The following is a 16,107-nucleotide window of genomic DNA, read 5'->3' as shown; positions in this document are numbered from 1 at the left end:
GATGGTAGATAGCTTGGAGTGGAGCAACGGATGGGTGGGGTACCGGCTACAAGTGGTTTAATTTATGGTGTTACTAGAACAGTGTTATCTAAATTCCATGTCAGGATCAGGATGCAATGTTGAATCACAGGAAGATTTAAAAGGTGTGCTTAAAATTATTCAGGGGAAACTGAGTTCTTTAGTTCACCACTTATGTTGTCAAAAACTGCCAATCTACAACTTACAACACATCTCATGTGTTGTCGGGGCTATTGTTTTTGATCATTTTCGCCTACTATATCCAAAATAGGCCCATGTTTGTGGATCTGTAGAGGATCATCAAACACTGCTGGATTCTAAGTTAGTAGTGTGGAACGGTGTAGATTTAGTTTGATTTGTATCAAATCATTTTTATGCAGTGAGAAATGTTAATGTTATTCCAATCCTCTTGAAGGATTTTCTGCTTGATCAGCATACATGAAACTTAAATGAATTATTCCAGCCATTATTCCACAGGAAACTGTGTTTGCTTGTGACTGCTGCAGTGTGTTAGAGCTGTACTTCCATTGATGACATTATGTCCATGTCAGGAGGAAGCCCCATAAGAGAGAGTTGTTGACGGTAAAACGCCATCAGCAGGTTTACACAACAGTGTAAATGGGCCCAATTAAACGTATCAAGTTGTGACTAAACAAAGGCCAGTATGAGGGAGCCCCCGATGGCCGGAGGTCCAGCTGATGTGGTCACGTGGTGGTTGTTTACAGAAAGGGGAGGCGTGCAGGTTGGTCTCGCCGAGGTCGGGGTTTTTTCTTTTCTTCTTTTCCTCGTCTGACGGTTTGTCTGGCTGGGTGGAAACCGTGATCCAGGTGATTAGCGTCATGTTCATCCTCGCCCTTTTCTCTCCTCCCCTCACAGACAAACACACAGAAACCTGTTGAACGAGCCCCTGACACACACACACACACACACACACACACACACACACACACACACTATATTTCTCAAATTCTACACACACACACACACACTTGACACGTCAAACACAACACCCCCCACACCTGTTTTGCCATTAGAGTGAGACCACCCTGTAATCCTGGCTGTGGATTTAGTTTTACGCAGACACAGGGATTTAGCCATTCATGAGGTCAGATAATCTGTGTGAATTCAGGGAGATGTCATTCATACTGTTTGTGTGTGTGTGTGTGTGTGTGTGTGTGTGTGTGTGTGTGTGTGTGTGTGTGTGTGTGCTTGCTGATTATTTACTTATCCATTCATCCATGTAGGGTCTTCCCAAGCATTTCTTCTTCAGACCGGTATATCAGCCATTATTTGACTTTTTTGACGACATCGGTATCTGCAATTAGGCAGCCGATGTGTCTTGATCTTTTTGTAAAAAACCCTGAACTGTCATCCCTATTTTGGGCATGTCATTATCGGCAACATTTTTCAAAAGTTAATTAAGAAAGTGTGTGTGTGTGTGTGTGTGTGTGTGAACAAGTTATTGTGATTTTCTTTGTTTGGACTGATATTTTGCACACAATGATAACTTTTAATTTATAATCAAAGTCAGGATCAGCATTGGACCCAAAAACTTCAGGCTCTAGTTATATTTGGCATGTTTTGTTGATCGTATATAACTTCAATGACACGTGTGGTTCCCCCTCTCTCTGTCCTCAGATCCAGCAGACAGTGCAGGCAGAGGTCAAGGCCCTGGGCAGGAGCTCCTACAAGCTGTGTGTTGACGGTCCTCTGATTGTCCGACAGGCCCTCCACCCTGAAGCCTCCAAAAAGGTACACCGTCTCCCCAAAACACAATTGGATGCCCAAAAAGTCCAGTTTGCAGGAATTGTGAGAAAATATACATTCATTTCTATAAGTATTAGTTTTTTATTTTTGTCATTTTCAAAGCATTTTGCACATGTGAGAAAAACGTAACCATCAATTTAAAAAGAAAGGTTGTGTTCTTATAATGTACAGTATAGGCTTTCACTTTTGACCTGTTAAGCAGTATTTTTTCTAAGTGTAGCTCTATTATTTGCCTATTGCTGAGCGGTAACATGTCATAATCCGCACAGGAATGCCAGCTATCCTGGTGAATCACCCTCACATGAAGTCCTCTGTCCATTGCTCTGTAGATAGCCATGTCTTAATGCATGTCTTTTGTTCATTCATTGATCATGTGATGACAGCACCTGATAAACACATTAAAGTCATCCTAAATGCTGGGGCTGGGTGGTATAGAATAAAATTTATATCAGGGTATGCTTAAGGGGTAAAGCACTGGTATTACAACTACGGTACGTAGTAGATATTATGGTACTCTTAAATGTGTTACTAGAACATATTTTACGTAGTAGAGGTACTTTAACAACATTTGTGCAAAACTGCAATAATGGGAAGGAAAAATACAAATGCTTCTGTGAAAAACACAATTAAATACAATAAAAACAAGCTGTAGAAAGTGAAAAATGTAAACTGACTTCAAGTAGAGCAGGTAAAAAAATGCAAAACAAGAACAAGTTCTACCGGTCAGCACGGTATGGTCAAAATCCATGCCACAGGGCAAATTCATACCTTCTATACCGTTTCTACCGCCCACCCCTAACACATATCTGTTGTCCTGTGATGTGTTGAACATTGGTTCACTAATGGCTCTTTGCGACTCAAGAACTAAGTGAATCGTGCCGTGAAACATATTTCATGGGTTCTGGATTTGTTTCCATATGCTATGGCTGGGTTTCAGATGAGGTTGATAGTCGGAAAGAGCCATTCCATTTCTGGCACTCTCTGTGTTTGTGTTCCTCGTCACATCCCTAAATCTGATAATGTGTAGCGGGGAGTAGGCAGTATGTTTCTGGTCTTTCCTCTCTCACCCCTTAATGTCTGCTTATGCGTAGAGTCTTAATTCCCATTGATCTCTTCTCTTTAGAACCTCGTCCTCCCAGAGTGTTTCTTCTCATTTGTGGACGTGAGGAAAGAGTTTCGCAAATGCTGTCCCAACGCTGGCCCTGTGGAGGATCTCACCCCATCCTCCATGCTGGAATGTATCCTCCTTTGTGTGATATAGTTTGTCGTGTTTGCATTTTCAGTCGGTTGACCTGCATTATAGCTGTGGGGCTTCATGGTAAAACCTAAATAATTAACCCTATTTTCATGTGTTGATTTTCAGAAATCCAGCCCTTCCTGCCAAAAGTAGTTTCATCTTAATGCTACAGTGCGATCCACACTTATTACATGCAGATTTCCTCTTAGAGGAGCGTTATAAGTTTGGTCTCCCACGTGAAGACCTGGTTTCGAATCCGGGTTTGGGAGAAATTGCAGCTTTATCGTTGTTAACAATACACAAAGTGTGGGAGCACAATGATACAAATTCACTTCTAAATAAATTAAATGACAATATTCCAAAATACAATTACAAAAGAACTAAATACTATTGCCAAGATGAGAATCAAATTTTTTGTGATCATCTAAAAACGTTGACACTGCCCACTGTACATTTAGAGAGGGTAGTTTCCTTAACCGCGTGTGTGTGTGTAGATGTGGGTCTTCCTCCCATGTCGGAGCAGGTGATGGGCTTGACGGAGGTGAAATGTATGGTTCAGATAATCCTCCACCTCCTGGCTGAACCCAACGGTAAGTAACGACACGCATACAGTAATAATCGCACACATCCCACTTCATAACAAAGGTGCTGAAAGGGAAAAACAAATGCCACACACGCCCATTGTAGTATCAGTAGTAGTGATAATGATAATGATGCTAATATCTCAGATTTGTATAGCATTTTTCTAAGTACTCTAGTCGCTTTCCATTGAAAGAAAGATGAGAAATCAACTTTATTAGGAAAAGGCTATTTAAAAAAATACTAAGATAAGTGTAATATTTATAAAAATGGTAAAACAAGGGTTTAGAAACATCTCAACTCAACCCCAAAGTACAGTACACAGAGTAAAATCTTCAGTGTTGATTTAACTCAAATGTAGGGTCCATATGGTTACATGTGTGGATAAATGATCACTTGAGGATTTCATTTACCCCAATACCAAGTAACTGTTTTGCAATCAGAAGGTATTTGCCTCTATGCTAAACCCTGCTTATACTTTGAGTGGGTTGAGTTTTTGAGTTTTTTGTGGTAAACCTTAAAGGAGAATTCCAGTCATTAAATTTAGATGTTTGCTTTGATGTGTCGCTAATCCTCGGTGTTGCCAGATTCTGTGAGAGAAACAAGCAACCAGCTCCATGTCGTTCTGCATGAACGGCAGCTCATAAGGGACATTCAGTGCATGTTTGAGTGTCAGTACACTGCATAATGAGGATTAGTGAAAAAAAAAAGAACTTTGGAGCTGCTAAAATAGGCGTTTTTTGTTTATCCGCATTACTCCATTATGCCAGTGGAAGGGGTCTCCACAATGGACAACAGGGGCTTCTCTGGAAAAATTCAACGGCCCTTTGTATGTTGATGAGTGATTAGCGACACATCTTAGCAAACATCTAAAATGACTGGAATTCTCCTTTAAACCAGGAACACCAAGTGTTGTGAATTACCTTCAAGAGGTTAAGAGGAAGGAGGGGGGGACTATCTTTTTTTGTAATGCTAAACTCCCAGTTTGTTGTTCGTTGTTTTCAAGAAGTTCTTGGAGATGCAATCAGGATGAGTTGTTAAACTGGTTTGTCGATTGGCATCCATCCACACTTGGGTATGAAAGCTGCAAGTACATGCCTTTCTGTTACATAGCTTTTCAGGTCGGTATAATAATGAAACTGGAACACTGATAATTGGGTACTCTCCCTGGTTGGATGAAACTGAAAATGGATTTGTGTTATTATAGTTGCTGTTGCTGAGCAAACAGAATATAGACATTTAACCTTTTCACAAAAAAACTTTTGTTTGAACCAGAAAATGTCACATACTCTACTTTGAACCCACACGATGCTGCACTTAAGGGAAGTGTAAAACAAATCCAAGTATTTTCTTTCCATCTGCCTGTGGCGATCCCCTCTCCACCATACCCCATTATTAAATGCCAAGCCCATCTATCTCCTGGGTGTGATTGGCTAATAGGAATGTGAAATGAAAACACAAGCTGCTGGGCTAACCTGTTCACCACAAAAAGAAAAATAGTGTCTTCAGTCTAAAGAAATCAGTCAAAGAAATCAAACTATCTCCTATAATGAAGTTTATACTCATTTTGTTCTCCTATAATGAAGTTTATACTCATTTTGTTCTCCTATAATGAAGTTTATACTCATTTTGTGTGTTATCTTTCCCCGTCAGATCACAAGTTCTCCTGCTTCGAAGCGGTGAAGTGCAAGTTTGAATCCGGTGCATGGTACGTAGGGGCTTTGACCTTTTTCTGAATCTATAGAGACTATCCATCTCCCTTGCAGTGTCGTGCCGTGTTGAACCACACCTATTAGCTAGGGCTGTAGTTTAGAGTTCTGGCTCACGCCTGACTGACTACCCAACTCCCATGTTCAGACCTCAGGCTCCTGCCATTGATTACAGCAACAAGGAGACCACAAGCGTGTAATTAAAGCTGTCCAACTTTGCCATCAAGCGCTCACCCGGCTATCCTGTCGCAGTGCGATCAAATCCCGCCTTTCTCGCGCAGCCAATAGCCTATTGCCTTGACAACCCCTGGCATTTAACAGCAGGAGTGTGTTACTGCGTTTGAGCACTTTCTGTGTAAGTGGCTTCAGTGGCAGAGCCTCAGTGGGCAGTCTGTTTACGTTTAATTGAAGGGATGGTGTTGGACAGGTAACTTCTCATATTTAGTTAGAAATTCTAAAAGCAAGTGAAGTTTAATTGTATTGCACAATTAAGTTAAACTAACTTTTTCTGTAATTTTTTTATGCATTATTTCTCTGGTACATCACATGTTTCACAATAACCTTTCCACATGAACATCGTCTCTAAACACTATTAAAATCTACATTTATTAGTGAGTGTCTGCCCCAGCCACCGGAAATGTTCTGGAAATGTATTTATTTATATATTTTCAGACGACTTGTTGCACTTCAAAATATCCTCTCGCCCTAGGACTTTGCAGCATTCTTTTTGAGTGGGTGGTTCCATATAGATAAACACTGTAATGACCGGGATGTCGAAAAAGCCTTCTTAACATTGCGACATTAAGACACCGAGTATTAAGAGATTAAGTACAATAATAACAGATGGAATAAAAAAAACGGTGCAGAAGAAATGATGGAAAAAAAGAAACCTTTAGTAGTAGGCAGTGGTAAAGATCTTAAGCTTTGTTTTAAAAGAACAGAGTTGCAGCAGTAGAGCTGCAGTTTTCTCGGAGTATTTTCCATATGTGGTGCATAAAAACGAAACGCTGCTTCTCCACGTTTAGTTATGATTCTGCGGACGGAAAGTAGACTTGTCCCAGGTGACCTGAGAGGTCTGAATCAATAATGCTGGACTCACACATGCGCTACAGCCAACGCATCTGAAACACAAGCCGATCCGCCAGACGCGGCCATTTGATTTCAACATTTCCCACTTTCTCTTGCGGGTGGTGGGCATTGCCGGCACGAGTGCCTGTTTTTTTTCCTGTGTGTAGTTCGTTTGACTTTCATTGGTGTGTTGACTCACTGAAAGAACTACTACATGGCTGCCTAGAGTGGTCAACGCACGGTGCTTCTGTCCTTTGGTTGGCGCCCGGTTCATCAATGTTGAACCCGGCATTTCACACACGTCAGACTTCACACTCTACTTATTTTCTCCCATATAATGGAAGTGAACTGGAAAGCTGCCATGTCTGAAGCGCGCATGTGTGAGTCCAGCCTCAAGCCAAAAGCTACAGATGCAGAGGCATTTAAATAATGTGCTCTCACGAAGACAATCCATACTTAATCACCGTAGTGTCCCAATTCTGGGCATGACATGCTAGGCGAACATTCTCTAAACAATAGGCCAACATTTGGTGAAAATAGTTTAGCTATTTGATGTACAAGGTGTATATAAGGTGTGTGTGTGTGTGTGTGTGTGTGTGTGTGTGTGTGTGTGCGCACACACACACTGTTCACATCCTGTTCTAATCATGTGTGTCCCTGTATTTCCCTCGTTTGTGTATGTGTTTGTACACAGCAGTAAGACAGAGCCAGTGGACAGTGAGACGGTGATCAGAGCGCGAGGCCTGCCATGGCAGTCCTCAGACCAGGACATCGCCCGCTTCTTCAAAGGCCTCAACATTGCCAAGTATGTTGAAGCTTTAGAGGTCTCTTCCAGTGACCCGGTCAAACCGTTTACGCTTCTAAGCTTCTCTGGCCGCCGTCCATTTCAAAACATGAACTCTTGATTATCCCTACCAGGCCACAGGCCCAATCAAAATGAGGTTCTAGTGTGCAGTAATCAGGGCAGGGGTGCAGAACTGGAAGGACTAGTTCCTCCTACGTTTGCCCTATAAACTAGTGGTTCTCAAATGTTTTAATTTCAATGACTCCGTAAATGAGAGTGTACAAATGTACACTCAGAGTTAGACCTGTAAGGGTCCATTTGGAACCCTCTCAAGCCCTAGAAACTAATGAGGTACTTGCTAGGCCTGGTCAAGGCTTGGAGAGATGGCTCTTTGTATAACCGTAGTCCCGGCTTTCCAGGAGGTGGCATACCCGTTTCTTGTTCCAGTTCATTTTCCCATAGATTTGTTTCATTGGCTCAGCAGCTGATTTGAACTGGAAACTCATGAAAATGTCATAATTGTTGCGGAACAGGAAACCGGTATGCAACCCAGGACTACAGTTGGGTCCAGAGCCTATTACTTGGTCTCATTCATTCACTTGTTTGTGAACGGCTCTAATGCTTGTTGTACTTATCCATTGTACATTCATCTGAAATGATAGCCCAACAGATTAATCAACTTGACAAAATATGCAAAAATAATGCACAAGGTACATTCTGTGTGTGTTAATGTATAATAATTAAGCTCCATACAGCTCTATTGCTTCTTAGCTGCTGGATAATCAAGCTCAGTGGTTTAAAAAAAATGTTGTGCCCAATGCACACCAATGGGCATGTCAAAATCACACCTGTATTCATAAAGAAAATAGCCCATAGCTGCAAACTCGCAATGCGTCGCGGGAACTGTTGTGAGCTTGTAGAGCTGCTACCTTTGAAAATTTGTGGGGGGATTTCTTTTTTAAATGTATTAAAATGTACAATTTGCACCTATAATGATATGCCCATATAGGGATGGCAGGTTGAAAGTGATTAAAATATATTTTGTTACGGTATAGAATTTGCCTTTTGTATTGGGAAGTGCACATAAATTACTGATTATAGTCATTTAAAAGGCACATCTGGACTTGTCTCACGGCCTTGGGACCGTTTGGAAATCTAGCTAATGTATAATTGTCACATCATACAGAAGGTAACGTGTGTGTGTGTGTGTGTGTGTGTGTGTGTGTGTGTGTTTGCAGGGGCGGTGTGGCCTTGTGTCTGAACGCTCAGGGCAGGAGAAACGGAGAGGCCCTGGTTCGATTCGTCAACACAGAGCACAGAGATCTGGCCCTGGAGCGACATAAACACCACATGGGCAGCAGATACATCGAGGTTCGAACCTGTTCACTCTACACTGTAAAATCCTCAGTGTTCATTTAACTCTGAGAGTTAAACAGCCTCATGAATTAACACTGCAATCCATCCATCATGAATTAACACTGCAATCCATCCATAATATACACAGTAAAATCCTCAGTGTTCATTGAAGGGTCCAATCTGATACATATATCCTATATATCCTTGTGACATAAGTCTTACACTGATGTTAATTGCTATTCGTAATGGCCTGTTACCTTCAAGTTGTGGATCTCACTTCTCACATGTTTCATAACTTCTGTGAACATAATTCAACACTTAGCTGAATTGAATGTTCCTGTATTGAAGACAAGAGTTCATCGACAGTGAACTTTGAATGAAGCCAGTAGTGGGGTAGACACCCCCCCCCTCCCTCGCTGTAGCTCTGGGACTCAATCACATACCATTGGCATCGAAAATTGGGGGACCAGGCGAGACGGTCTAACTTAAGCGGCTTTCCATACATAGTATCAGCTCTCCTCGCCTCTACTTTACTCATTTTACTCTGGGTTTTCTATTGCACTGGACCCCCCTCATAGTACTCCCCCTGTCCCCCGTCCCCCATCTAAAGTGACTCATCTTAACCTATACAGTCCAACAAAAACTGTTTCTGGCCATGCAATTGTTCAACATTGGTTCATTTCTCATTTACAAAATCTAGTTTAAACGTTTCTAAATAGCTAATCGCCCCGTATCTGTGGGAGTGCGCAACACAGACTTGTAATGAAATGAATGCAAGAAAATGTTCCACTGCACACAGTGACATTTACAGTATATTCACAACAATAGTGACATTTAACATCAGGGTGAACATGGCCACAATAATAACAAATACCCAAACTAGCTCTGTGGGAAACAGGCTGCCTTAACCCTGTTAGTTAACAAAAGTGGACAAAGTCGCTAAACCTCAAGTAAAAAATCTTAGTCTACAACAAAACTGGTGATTCAGCCCTACTGCTCCGTGCTATATTTATATTTTTCTCTTGGAGCTCAACATCCAGCAAACAGACAAACACAATGCAATCTAATCTCACCAATTTCTGCCACACCAGCAATTACAGTTCTTAAATTTAATTCTGAGTGGCATTAAACTGTCTTAAATCTGACTTGGCTAAGCCTGCAGAAACCCTGACACACGGGAGACATCCTCACAAAGAGAATATACAAAATATAATACACATATAAACACAACATTTTAAAAGGTTGTTTCACAGCGGGATATCTTTACTAAAGCGATCTGTAGGAGCTATGGACTACCTTTTAAATTTTGTATACAACATTTGGAAATGGGTCAAAAAGTCCCAGAGGTCACAGATGGGGGCTAATAGTGGGGCCACCCCGCTATCTAAAGTGATAGATTGAATAAATAGATACCAACCTGGTATTTAAAGTGATACTACACTGCTATCTAAAGTGAATAGATGCCAACCTGTTATCTAAAGTGATGGTGAATAAATAGATACCAACCTGGTATTTAAAGTGATACTACACTGCTATCTAAAGTGAATAGATGCCAACCTGTTATCTAAAGTGATGGTGAATAAATAGATACCTAACCTGCTGTCTGAATTGAATAACTGGATCTCGCATATGAGTATCTTAACTCGTCCCCCATTACTGATTTCATGTTCAATGCTCGCTTTGTTTTTGTGAAATAGGTTGAAGATGGCCATTTTGCTCAATGTCATCTTGTGGGCAGTATACATGACATGTTGTTCCCGCACGGTTTTGAGTTGCTGTTAATTGCTAAAGCTAAACCTGCTCTCGTCCGTTCAGGTGTACAAGGCCACAGGGGAGGAATTCCTGAAGATCGCTGGAGGTCAGATTTCAGATTTTCTTTTCTCTTTTTTTCCCCCTAGCCTCCTTTCCCTCTCTCCTCATCTCTCTCTCTCTTCCTCTGAAGAGTCATGTTTAAAGGGTTCTTGGTTTTCTTGGTTAGTGTGTGTGTGTATGTGTGCGTGCCATGCATGTGTGCGTGTCACTGTGTGTGTGTGTGTGTGTTAGCCTTCAGTTACAGTCTTACCCCTCATCACCCAGACGGAGCCCTCCCCATGTAGGTAAAAGAGCAGGTCGTCAGAAAACAGAGCAGTCTCTTGCTCTCTCTCCGCCTCTCATCCTCTTACTTCCTCTTTTACACTCTACCCTTCTCCTTTGCCCTCCGTTTCATCCTTTTTATATCCCTCTTTCAGCCACTTCTCTCTGCATATCGCCCCTCGCCTACTGACTTGTGTGCCCCCTCCGCTGGAGACTCTCCAGCGGCTTATCCTGTGGGGAATGAAAGGAGCTTTGTGAGCTAGGCCCCCTTCCCCTCATCCCCTGCCCACCCCTCCTGGAGCTGGAGAGAAACCTTACCCCCCCTCGGCTAACAGCAGCTCACCTGTTCACTCGGGTCCCAAGCACCGCTCCCAGGGGGGAGAGGGGGCTGTCGGCCGGTGAAAAGCCCAGCTCAGTGCTCACACAAAGGGGGTGTGAAGAGACAAAGGCAGGGCCTAGTCCTCTGGAGCACGGCGCGGCAGGCTGCAGCAACACGGGACATGAGTGGGGGGTTGGCGTGCGGTATGAGACTGAAGTGGGCAGAGGAGAAGGAGAGAGAGGGAAAAGAATAGACTAGGGCTGCAACTATCCATTATCATCTTAGCGATTATTCTATTAATTACTTTTATGATTAATTGATTAACGAATCGATGCGAAAGAATTTGAAGCAAAAATAGATGCATGACGCACACTTGGCAAAAAATACCTGATGTACAAGCTCACAACGGGTCTCAACACGACGTGTTGTGAGCTTGTAGATCAGGTATTTGTGCTACTTTTAAAAAAATGTAAAGGGAAAAAAAAGCTAAACTGAAATCCCTCCCACAAATCAATTTAGTAAAATTAAATTGATTAGTTTGGTTAGCTGTTGCTCCCCTAAGACGGAGAATGAATGACAGAGAGACAGACATGACTCAAGGCAGATAAGTCACATCGGCATCCAGTCTGTCTGTGGACTTTGTCCAGACAAGATGAGATCAATATAGATTGAAGGCACGTTGGACTGTCAGCAGATCGACGTCACACATCAGAATGCTCTTCTATTCAGGGCAGTAAGAGAAGGGAAGCCAGTGCAACCAGAATGGTCTGTTCATGACGGAAGAGAAGGGAAACCACACAGAGAATATATGTATGTCAACTATGTAAAACATTCACTAAACCTTCAAAACCTCTTGCATGCATTCTGTGTGATCTGACAGCTGTGGTATAAGGTAGAACCTGTTGGTGATGGTTTAGTCCAGTGGTTCTCAATGCGGGGTCCGGGGACCCCCAGGAGTGCTTGAAGGGGATCCCGAGCAAGATTAATTAATATAGCATTACAATCATTTTAACCACTGTAACCCTATTTTATACTTCGGCTATTTAAAAATGGCAGATCTACGAGCTCACAACAACGCGTCGCGATGGGAGCTTGTAGGTTTCCTATTTTCGAAAACGTTTTGAAAAGTTGATGATGATAATAATATATAAAAGAATAGTATTTTGTGCCTGGCAACATTTTAGAAAAATCTAGAATTTTAATATTTTTGAATTTTCTAAACACAAATCTCTTCTGGGGATCCTTGGCACAAAAAAGTTTGAGAACTACTGATTTAGAAGGCATTTTGTAGAATCAGCATCAGGTCTTTTAATGGGTTAAAACCAGGGGTTTCACATCTCGTCCTGCTTTATGTTCCGAACCAAAAAACCCAGGCACGTCCAACGAGGTGGCCCAGTTCCTGTCCAAAGAGAACCAGGTGATCATCCGAATGCGAGGGCTCCCCTTCACTGCCACGCCGCAGGACGTCCTCACCTTCCTGGGCCCGGAGAGCCCCGTCACGGACGCCACGGAGGGCCTGCTGTTCGTCAAGTACCCCGACGGCCGGCCCACCGGCGACGCCTTCGTGCTCTTCTCCTGCGAGGAGTACGCCCAGAACGCCCTGAAGAAGCACAAGCAGATCCTCGGCAAGCGCTACATCGAGCTGTTCCGCAGCACGGCCGCAGAAGTCCAGCAGGTACTGATGATGAGGAGGATGATGATGATGATTTTGATGCAGTGTGAGCCTCTGATGGCTCTGAAAACTGCCCTTTCATTGTAATCTTCTGTTTTAAATTCCAGAAATCTCCCAAATGGCCACTTCTGAGCATCTCATGCATTGAGACATAACTGGGTGCCTATACTGTTATGAAGGTTTAATCTCCTCATTCACCCAGAGGTCATTGGCAGGGAATGCTAGTTTCAGTACAGCATTAGAGATAGTATAGCGTTGCTGTTGGGTGGGAAACCTTGTATGTCCAAAACCGTTCCTCTTTTTTTTTATTTCAAAACATTGTAGTGTGCGTTGTGAGCTTGTAGAGCTGCTATTTTCACTGCTTTTGTGCGACACTATTGTATGATGAAGTAGCGCATTAATTTATGAAGTTCCTGCCCAACGGCAACGATGGCTGAATACAGGTTCTCAAGTGTGAGTAACGCTTGGATATCCATGCTGGTATACAGTATATTGTGCTATGAGGAACATAATGCAGTAAAACAGTAAAGCATGCTTTAAAAACACGTATAAAACTAGAAGCTATAGAATTTAATATAGCCCTGGAAGGAAACTTCTGCCACTAAGAACGAAAGTTCTCTTGTCGTCTTTTGTGTTGAAACAGGTTTGTGTTGTTTCCTCTAAAATACCGACTTGCACAACAACAGATGTGTCATAATTATCATAACTCATAATGTGGAAAAGTGGTCAAACCACGTCTGGGGATTCCATAAGTGACATGATGTTGGACAGTTGCAACATTTGATGAAGCCGTCATACTATTGCTCAATTACTTAAAAACTGCAACCCTGAACGTAAACATGTTATTTAAATGGGACTTTCACTTTAAAACACTTTTGGGGGTCATTTGCTCGTCTGCTCAGGATGTAGATATATGATATTCCTTTGATCAGACATGCCCCCCTCCTACATAAGCCCATTGAACTTAAAATTCCATGTACCGATACCATGTTTTCAAGGATGCATGTTTTCACAGTCATTGACAAAACAAACATCCCTACTTTTGGTGACTGATATTGTCCTAGTGAATGGGGAGACCTTAATTTCTCAATTCTATTTCATTATGTTAGTATTTTCTGTATTATAATGTTGCATCAAGTAGTCCTGTAATTCCATGCATGAAACTTGGTAGACAGAAGTCTTAAGTTTTCTTGTGCCTATTTTGTCTTATTTTTTTGTTTTTTTGTTTAGCAAGTTTAGCAAGTTTTTCTGTATACCGGTAATTAAGACAAACATTGCTTTGACGATACATTCTGAAAGGGCCAAAGGTTCACTGCAAGTCAACGAGGAAGTAAAGCTCGACCGGTTGTTCCAAATCGTTAGCTCACTTTTTCCCCTCTCCATGTGACAGGTGTTGAACCGCTACATGTCCACCCCTCTGATCCCCACGTTGCCCCCTCCTCCTATCGTATCCATGCCGGTCATGACCTCGCCCCAGTACCTTCCGGCCACCAACAGCACGCGTGACTGCGTGCGCCTGCGCGGCCTGCCCTACACCGCCGGCATCGAGGAGATCCTGGAGTTCCTGGGAGAGCACACGGTCGACATCAAACCTCATGGAGTCCACATGGTCCTCAACCAGCAGGTCAGATCATTGGGGGTCAGGGCATTAGCAAACTACTCAGTGGGATGTGCATTCTTCACCATTTAAACCAGTGGTTCTCAAGCATTTTAATTTCAAGGACCCCTATAAATAAGAGTTACAGACCTGTAAGGATCCATTTGGAACCCCCCTTGAGGAATCCATAGGGTCCCTAGACCGCACTTTGAGAACCACTGATTTAAACCCTATATACTTCTGGGCTACAAGCTCACAGCTTGTGATCAGCATTCATACATTGAATGCTGATCACATGATGTAATTATATGTTACTATTAGTAGTATGGAAAATATGTTGGCATCCGGCATTTTCTTTCAACGACTTAAACCTTACTTGGCTGACCAGAGTCCCCCTAGGCTCTATTCTAGGTCCGCTCCTTTCTTCCCTCTACACCAAATATCTTTGCCAAAAATGGCTAGTTGTTTATTTTTTGCCCCAGAATAGCAAACAATTAACTTGTGGTTAATTACTGTGCATTTTTAACAACCCGTCTCTCTCTCTCCTCTCCAGGGACGACCATCAGGCGATGCCTTCATCCAGATGAAGTCGTCTGACAGAGCCTTCATGGTCTCCCAGAAGTGTCATAAGAAGACTATGAAGGACCGCTACGTGGAGGTGTTCCAGTGTTCCACTGATGAGATGAGCATCGTTCTGATGGGAGGAACGCTCAACCGCAGTGGGCTGTCCCCCCCACCCTGCAAACTACCATGTAGGTACCCTTGTAGTCATGGCTTCACTAGTCTACTGGCTTCACTAGTCTACTGGCTTCACTAGTCTACTGGCTTCACTATTCTACTGGCTTCACTAGTCTACTGGCTTCACTAGTCTACTGGCTTCACTAGTCTACTGGCTTCACTAGTCTACTGGCTTCACTAGTCTACTGGCTTCACTATTCTACTGGCTTCACTAGTCTACTGGCTTCACTAGTCTACTGGCTTCACTAGTCTACTGGCTTCACTATTCTACTGGCTTCACTAGTCTACTGGCTTCACTAGTCTACTGGCTTCACTATTCTACTGGCTTCACTAGTCTACTGGCTTCACTATTCTACTGGCTTCACTAGTCTACTGGCTTCACTAGTCTACTGGCTTCACTATTCTACTGGCTTCACTAGTCTACTGGCTTCACTAGTCTACTGGCTTCACTATTCTACTGGCTTCACTATTCTACTGGCTTCACTAGTCTACTGGCTTCACTAGTCTACTGGCTTCACTATTCTACTGGCTTCACTATTCTACTGGCTTCACTAGTCTACTGGCTTCACTAGTCTACTGGCTTCACTAGTCTACTGGCTTCACTAGTCTACTCGCTTCACTAGTCTACTCGAGTCTTCTTATTTTCTCTCCTACAACACAGTTGTTAATATTAATTATATATATATATATATATATATATATATATAATTAAGTTGTTAATTCTTGTTTATTAGGGATCTTATCAGTCATTAACAATCTTAATTGTAGGAGTGGGAATGCCCAGGGACCTCTTCATTCGATTTTTGTATTTGGGCCACAATTTTATATTTGGTCACGGAAGTTCAAGATATCTCTGGTAACTTCTGATAGTTTTCACTTTCACAACAAAAAAAGACTGTCTCTCAAAGAATCGATCGTCACAAAAATAATTGATCTTCTGAATAAATCTCCCCCCTCACACCTCTACTTCTTTGTTAGTGCTTCTGTCAGTGTTGGGTATGTTGTGGTTTAAAGCCAGTGCCTGTGTGCAGTGCACTAAATGGTGCATTGACTGCCTGGTGTACTTTGATCTGTGGAGCTCCTATCTCACTAGTGAGGGAGATTAGATTTGGGCTTATCAGCCTCTAAGCAGCCCCCCTTCCCAGTTTCACAATACGCTCATTGATGACCATCCACTACTCTGTTCACTC

General features: G+C 42.5%; 1 protein-coding gene across 2 annotated transcripts in view; it reads left to right on the top strand.

The window, feature by feature from the left end:
- esrp2 (epithelial splicing regulatory protein 2) overlaps positions 1-16,107 on the top strand; it is a 37,743-nt gene that overhangs the window by 10,900 nt on the left and 10,736 nt on the right. Inside the window, exons 4-13 of one of the 2 annotated variants that reach the window (XM_080437876.1) lie at positions 1,657-1,770; positions 2,909-3,023; positions 3,517-3,612; positions 5,255-5,309; positions 7,076-7,183; positions 8,401-8,533; positions 10,334-10,376; positions 12,284-12,585; positions 13,973-14,206; positions 14,733-14,931. In XM_080437876.1, coding sequence (XP_080294002.1) covers positions 1,657-1,770; positions 2,909-3,023; positions 3,517-3,612; positions 5,255-5,309; positions 7,076-7,183; positions 8,401-8,533; positions 10,334-10,376; positions 12,284-12,585; positions 13,973-14,206; positions 14,733-14,931 — 1,399 coding nt within the window. Of the gene's footprint in view, positions 1-1,656; positions 1,771-2,908; positions 3,024-3,516; positions 3,613-5,254; positions 5,310-7,072; positions 7,184-8,400; positions 8,534-10,333; positions 10,377-12,283; positions 12,586-13,972; positions 14,207-14,732; positions 14,932-16,107 lie in introns of both variants that reach the window. The other variant, XM_080437875.1, reaches the window with a different exon arrangement.

The sequence above is a fragment of the Gymnoscopelus braueri genome (assembly GCF_963280865.1).
Source record: "Gymnoscopelus braueri genome assembly, chromosome: 1".
Classification (NCBI taxonomy): domain Eukaryota; kingdom Metazoa; phylum Chordata; class Actinopteri; order Myctophiformes; family Myctophidae; genus Gymnoscopelus; species Gymnoscopelus braueri.
Note: the sequence above shows the minus strand (reverse complement) of the source record. Positions and strands in the feature narration are given on the sequence as shown.